Source organism: Poecilia mexicana, unplaced genomic scaffold (genome assembly GCF_051168715.1).
Source record: "Poecilia mexicana isolate PSO_F unplaced genomic scaffold, ASM5116871v1 scaffold_21, whole genome shotgun sequence".
NCBI lineage: Eukaryota > Metazoa > Chordata > Actinopteri > Cyprinodontiformes > Poeciliidae > Poecilia > Poecilia mexicana.
The window spans coordinates 16,844,286-16,851,515 of NW_028263390.1; the positions used below are offsets into that span (position 1 = coordinate 16,844,286).

At 41.1% G+C, this 7,230-nt stretch overlaps 1 protein-coding gene across 1 annotated transcript; it reads left to right on the plus strand.

Annotated features, from left to right (window-relative positions):
* Positions 1–624: 624 nt before the first annotated feature.
* Positions 625–6,118, plus strand: slc35b2 (solute carrier family 35 member B2). The gene is made up of 4 exons (XM_015011292.2): positions 625–885; positions 3,492–3,679; positions 3,773–3,933; positions 4,244–6,118. Exons 1-4 carry the CDS (start codon positions 866–868, stop codon positions 5,168–5,170), a joined length of 1,296 nt encoding a protein of 431 aa, XP_014866778.2. The 5' UTR covers positions 625–865; the 3' UTR covers positions 5,171–6,118.
* The last annotated feature ends 1,112 nt before the right edge of the window (positions 6,119–7,230 follow it).

The window sequence follows — 7,230 nt, forward strand, 5'->3', positions numbered from 1 at the left end:
ATTCTTCAGTAAAAGTGTGGCGAGACTTCAAAGTTGTCTATCTATCCCTTACTATCTACCCAATCTTATTGAACTTGGGCTATTTCACAGAGAATAAGGAACATTTTAAATTACTAGACATGAAAAGCTTACAGTTATCCCCTCAATGACTTGCAAGTATAATTTCACCAAAATACATTTCTAAAAAAGTATTGAGTGAGAGGAGTACCTACATACTCTGAACTTTCCAGATTGGTTATTGACATCAAACATTCAAAAAAGGCATCTTCCCCATGAAGTCCCAGTAACTGACACTAACATTTCTAGTTTTAACAGTTAGCTCCAGGAGTACTTAAAAGCTACAGTAAATGTTTTTCCTAGAAAATGGACCAAAAACCTAAAATTACAAAAGTACACATAAAAATATTAAGAAAATAACAGCCTAAATGAAAAAAAAATATATATAACAAGTATTTAATGAAATACAGAGAAATTATACATGCATTGAAGTTTTAACCTTCTTGTACTCCTTATATTTACAGTTTTTCTGGCATTACTATTTTCGAATACTTGAGTTTGGCTTGCAGTACCTTCTCCCGGCCAACAGGATGCAGTGTCGGCGGGATGGGGACGTTTTCAACCTCCGGCATCCTACTGGTGTTCATTAAAAAAAGAAGGGAGGCTTTCCTGTTGAAGTGTACACATCATCTTCAGATGATAAGTGGAAAAAAACTGGTTTAAAGGCGGATATTCAGGGAGCAGAGACACAGATCCCAACATTTTAAAACATCTCGTCCTATCCGACCGGAGCGGCTTCATGCTGCGTGACCGCGAAGACGTTTGAAAGCTGCTGCCGGGTGTGGGGCCACTGAGAGTCGGGGGGAAAATGCCTTCTTTCTCATGGAGGTAACCTCTTTTTTATTTCAGCCGTGCAGGACCTGCGGAGGTGTGTTTCAGGTGTGGATAAGTTGAGCTGTCTCAACATAAGACTCTGTTTTTCAAAAACAAATATGAATAAATAAGGAAGCGTCGTAACATGTACGCTGTTTAACGATGTTGTGCATATTTGCGGTTAAATACTTTATCATAAATTACTGTATTTATGATGTTCGAGGTAATAGATGTTGCTTAGGTGAATGTCGGAGCCTCCAAATATGTGGGAAAACATTTACACACATTGATAAGCTTGAACTTGCAAATGAAAAACGTGAAGACAAAAACAAAAAACGTATTAAAGATATTATTCAGCTTTTTTGTGTTTTTCTCACTAACAAGTGTACACTGACAATAAATTCACAGCTAAGCAATTAAGTATGGCTTTCCACTGCAGGGTTTGGCAAAGTGTTAACTTTTTCCAAGCAGAAACATGCAAAATCTTTTATTCGTCTATTTGGGTCGATGACATCACAAGAGGCCCAATAATTGAGCTGCTCAATTAGCTTTAGCTAAAGTTATGCATAATTTAGCAATTTTAATAGATTGTGGCAAAAATTATGAAGTATTTGAGTCGCAAGGGGTCCCATTAGGGGTTTTTCCACGTTATATTTTTATGGAAACTATAACGTTAAGATAAAATCCAAGATTTCAAGGCATCATACAGGCTGCACATTATGTAATTGTGAAAATCTTGCTGAAAATTGCAATGACTAACCTGAATTTTGTGACATCTTGTGTGCTTTACTGCTACACAATTTGCCAACCAGTCATTGTGAGTTATATTATCACAGCTCTCTGAAATATTAAGTATAAACAACAAGAGGAGTTAGTAAATTCTACTATAATATCCTATCAAATTCTGATCCCAAGTAATCTTTTCCGATTTCTATGTTGGGCAGCAGTTCAACATCGAACATCAACAACTTCCTTATTAAGTACATCAGTCAGACTATACGAGTTTTAGCACAACTTGACCTAAATAAATTGCTGCAAATCTTCAATAAGAAAATCAGGTCATTGCAGTCTGCTCGGCTTCTGTGTTTTATTGGTGCCAAATTTTTCTGTGATCCATCTGGTGTTCCCACATTCAGCTCAGATGTTTTTCTGCAGCCATGCAGATCTCAAGTAAACGCCTAAGATAGGGGTAATTTAATTTTCAACAGGCAAATAGATGAAAAATACAAACAGATGTAGTCAAAAGAGCTCCAATCATTTGCCTTGTGCAGTGTGTGATTTCTCCGGAGGTGTACGGAAACATATTTTCCAAAAGTTTTATATTCATGAAATAATGATTTACATTGGGGGCGGGGGGAATGTAGATGTTGCTCTAAATGTGTGAAACTCTCTTTATTTCACAGAAAATCCCTTTAATTCGTCTCCCTCGGGAGCCAAGAAATCAGAGTTGTGTCTCGCATCACGTCTCCTGTCGCGCGTCCCTCACAGGACACATTTAACGCTCCTTCCCCTCTCAGGTGAAATTCGGCTGTGTTTTCTCTGGAGTGCAGCAGCTTGTGAGCTGCATTCCTCCATGTAATGGACTTCTTGTTCAGAGGCCGGGTCCTGGTGCAGTGGGCTGTTGGTTGACCAGAGCACAGCACACAAAGAGATCCTGTGTTCAGGTCAAGCCCCTGGGAGGCGAGGGCCCGCCTCTTTCTGAAGAGGATACTCTACACTCAGCAGCGAGAGGATCCACCTTTATGGGGGACGGAGCTGTTTTCTCTCGTGACTAGCTTGACAGCTCAATGATATTCTGATCAAACAGACTATAGCGTAGTCGGCCTACACACACACACACACACACGCCAAGTGTGGTTTTGCCTCATTCCGCCGCAGCTGTGAATTACAGCGTACACAGAAAGGAGGTTTTTGACGCAGCGAGTTGCGTCAACAACAAATCCAGAGGTTGAAGTTGAGGTGAAGACGTATCATTTCCTAGAGCTCAGTGCTGCTTCCTGTTACCAGTGCATCTAAAATTAGTTCTGCTTTTCCACCAAAACTGTGAATGCTTTTCTCATTGCCTTGTTAAATGTCGAGGTTGTTATTTCTATGATTATTGGCTCTTTGTAGTTTGCAGTTATCAGTGAGGAAAGTTAAAATACACGCAACAAGGGCATGTACTTAATTTAATTTAGTTTAAATTTCTTGGCAGAATTTTTAAATTGTTTCAAATTACTTCCTTTCCTTACAGGATCCTGGTTTTTATTTGTAGACTAGATATTTTCAGCACTTTAACTTGCTATCATTCCAGAAGCTTAATGTCAGCCATCTTTGTCCATCTGATACCTGTTTGTGATCACTGTCGATTAGGACACCTAGTTAGGTGTTGATTTGTACAATCCGGTAGTATCTCACTTTGAAATAGCCCCACAACATAATACTGCCACCACTGTGCTGGACAGTTGGTAAGATGAGCTGGTAAACTGCAACTTGTTCTCCCAGGGAATGAAACAAACGGAATGCTTACATGTTCATTTTAAAATCTGACGTATATTTTACAAATGGTCAGTCACACGGTTGATGTTTGGTATAATATATTCTTCTTTTAAAACATGACACTTTCCTTCACCCCCTTTTAGGGTTTGGCCTGCACTTGTGCACCTGTTGTTCCCCTGCGCAGTAATTGCAGAAGATCCCTCGTTGCTGAACAGCTGGCACGATGTCTGGTTCTTCCGTTTCCTCGTCAACATGCTGGGATACGCCACCATCATCGTCCCGGGATATTTCCTCATTAGCTACTTCAAACGCTCCAATTACCTGGACAGAGGTTTGAGACGTTTAGTTTCTCTGAACGGACTGTTTCTCACCTAATTCCTTCCTTGAAATATGTCTTTCTTTTTTTCTCTCCCTTAACGTCCAGGTAGTGGGCTTTGCTATCCGCTCATAAAGACCTGCGTGTTTGGCGGCGAGGACAAGAGCAGCCTGTTGGACGACGTGCCTGTCTCCAGCAGGAACGAGCCTGATTCAGGCTCAACAGTCAAACAGGCTTTAAAGTTAATGTTTTGCGCAGCCGGACTTCAGGTAGGGGGATCCTCCCAGAACCAACAGTCACTGTAAACATGGAGCTAACAATGAAACTACGTCATATTTCTTCTCGCACAGTGTACGGGCAAGAAATGGATTCACAGACTTAATTCTAAGCTGCACTTTGTGAAAAATAATTCTTAATCACTAAAACTAAATTGTCCAAACAATCAGAGCACTTTTCAGACTAAATATTAATTCAAGTTTTATTAGGCCAAGCTTCAAATTCGCCACACTTATCTATTCATTTTCTAATTAACATTTGGGTCTAGGTCTGATGAGCTAAAGTTTGCCATCTTCTTCTTAGGCTTCTTATCTGACGTGGGGAGTCCTCCAGGAGAGAGTGATGACTCGCTCCTACGGAGCCGTAGCTCCAGACCATGACGGCGAGAAGTTCAAGGATTCCCAGTTTTTAGTCTTCATGAACCGCATCCTGGCGCTGACCGTGTCTGGACTCTGGTGCATGTTGTTCAAGCAGCCCCGCCACGGCGCGCCCATGTACAAGTACTCTTTCGCTTCGCTCTCCAACATCCTGAGCAGCTGGTGTCAGTACGAGGCCCTGAAGTTCATCAGCTTCCCCACGCAAGTCCTGGCCAAGGCCTCCAAGGTCATTCCTGTCATGCTCATGGGGAAGCTCATTTCTCGTAAGAGCTACGAGTACTGGGAGTACTTCACCGCCGTGCTAATCTCCGTCGGCGTCAGCATGTTCCTGCTGTCCAGCACGACGAGCAAGCACCCATCCACCGTCACCACGTTCAGCGGCGTCGTCATCCTCATCGGCTACATCGTCTTCGACAGCTTCACGTCCAACTGGCAGGACAATCTGTTCAAGTACAAGATGTCGTCCGTGCAGATGATGTTCGGGGTCAACCTGTTCTCCTGCCTCTTCACCGTCGGCTCGCTGCTGGAGCAGGGTGCCTTCTTCGAGTCGCTGGCCTTCATGACGCGCCACTCGGAGTTTGCGTTCCACGCCGTGCTGCTGTCCGTGTGCTCGGCGTGCGGACAGCTCTTCATCTTCTACACCATCAGCCAGTTCGGCGCTGCCGTCTTCACCATCATCATGACGCTGCGCCAGGCCTTCGCCATCCTTCTCTCCTGTTTCCTCTACGGCCACTCCGTCACCATTGTCGGGGGCTTCGGCGTCGCTGTGGTTTTCGTCGCGCTTTTCCTGCGGGTGTACGCACGCAGCCGCATGAAGTCGAGCCGGCAGTCGTCACTGCCGCAGAAGGTGTAGCGCTCCGGAGGCGCGCCAAACTACGAAGTACGACCACGTTTTCTGTGGTGCTGTTTGTTTGTTTTGCATTTTGTTTCCTAGTTCTTTTAATGCTTTTACTTTGGATGGTTTGTTTTGCTTTTGTTGATATTGGTACAAAAAACGGGAGTTTTGACTGTCACAGATGCCCCTAAGGGGCCAACATAGCATAATTGGTCAGAGGTTTCGAGTGCCTATATGATTGTCTTGCATTTTAAACTCCAAACAGCCTCTGGAGCTCTGTCCCTCTTGAATTATGTCTTTGTTTTTGTACTTTTAACCACCATATGTGGCTTTTGCAGCCAATTTAAGGTAACTGTATGCCTCAGCATTAATCAACGCTATCCAAAAAACACAATAAAAGGGTTAACTTTTTCTTAAAGATGCTTTATTTATCTCTGGGCCACAGAAATACCATATAAACGGTTTAATGCTGAGAATAAACGTCTGTGACTTTATGTAGAATTTTATATTTTAAAACTGAAATCACAGTTTTGTAAACGCATTAGATGCATTTCTGTTAACTTGTCAAATATTTCAGCAGCCTCCGTTATCATATTTCGGGGGAAATAACAAATGGACTGTAAAAAGTACATAATTTTAATTAGACATCATAGTACCGATTGCATTTTTAATTTTAGTTTGGTTTTAAGTTTAAAAGACCTGGTCAAGAAAACAAAAAAAAAACATGTAAATATGTCCCTTATTTTCTTTCCAATGATCTTCTCTGTTTTTTTTTCTTTTCTAAAGGACTCACTGGTTTGTTTTTACGTGACTGTTTGGATGAACACTGTCACAAAGCTGTGAGCTTACTGTAGTTTTCAGATCAGAATGCACACAAGGGAAATGCAATGTTAGTGGTACTTGGTTTTTATCATTCTACTACTTTTCTTTGGTAAATGGATTAATAATAAAAACCTGTTAAATTAACGTGGCATTATCTGGTGAAGGTTTTTTTTTTTTTTTTTTTAAAGGGAACACACCGCTTACTGATGCAGAGCCTCGCAAAAGTATTCAGATCCCTTTTACTAATGAAAACCAACAATTACTGTCAGAAGTCTGTGATGGTGCAGTTGGGCCATTGTTGATGGGAGAAAAAAGAAGTACATATTCCAGAAAAAAAAAAACTCAAAAATTTTGAGTACTATCAGAAATTTTCTAGGAAAAAAAATAGGACATTTCTGATCTTAAGAAGTTGAAAATTTGATAGAAAAACTGTGAAAATTTTTAGACTTTCCAAGTTTTCTCCTCTTCCAGTCTTTGTTTTTAGATAAAGAGGATACAATGTGTTTTTCTGAAATACATTTTAGTATAAAATATATATATTTTTGGCTGGCAACCACTGTTGACTTTTATTCCCCAAAGACAAAAATGGTTAGACACATGAGACTAAATTTCAATTTCTTGTCTGAACACACCAGATCTACAGTAAAACATGGTGGCAGGATCATACTTTTCTTCAAGCGCAGCAGGAAGAGAACCTGGTTGAGGCTGTTAAGACTTGAGATGTCATTGAACACGTGCAAGCTAACATTTTGAGACGATTTCCCCTTCATACAGATGACCTGTGTGACGAGAAAAGGGCAATGTTTGGCACTGTAAAAGTCTCTGTATGCGCTGTCGTGATGTGGTGGGAGTTTAGTTTGCAGGGGTTGGATGGTCACACCAAATCAATGCAAAGCCCCTCAGATTGGTCAGCTTTAACTTTATGATTTGTTGGTGACTTTCTCTCCCAACAAGCATCACTGTAGTCTCAACCAGATGACGAACTGCTAGCTTAAACCCATAATCAAAGGTACAATTCATCTATTGGCGACTCAACACTTTCATTAAACACTTCATTTGTATTTTGACTTCAGGACACTTTAAATTAGTAATTTACTTATTTTTCCACATGCCAATTATTTTTTTTGTACTCATTTCCACTCTTTCTCATTCGGAGCGACGCCAACCAGAGCTGTTTTCGAAATACGTCTGAAGTGCTCTTTGCATGTTGCACGGATGCATTAACCAATCCATTCTTATGATTCACCGAAAATCAA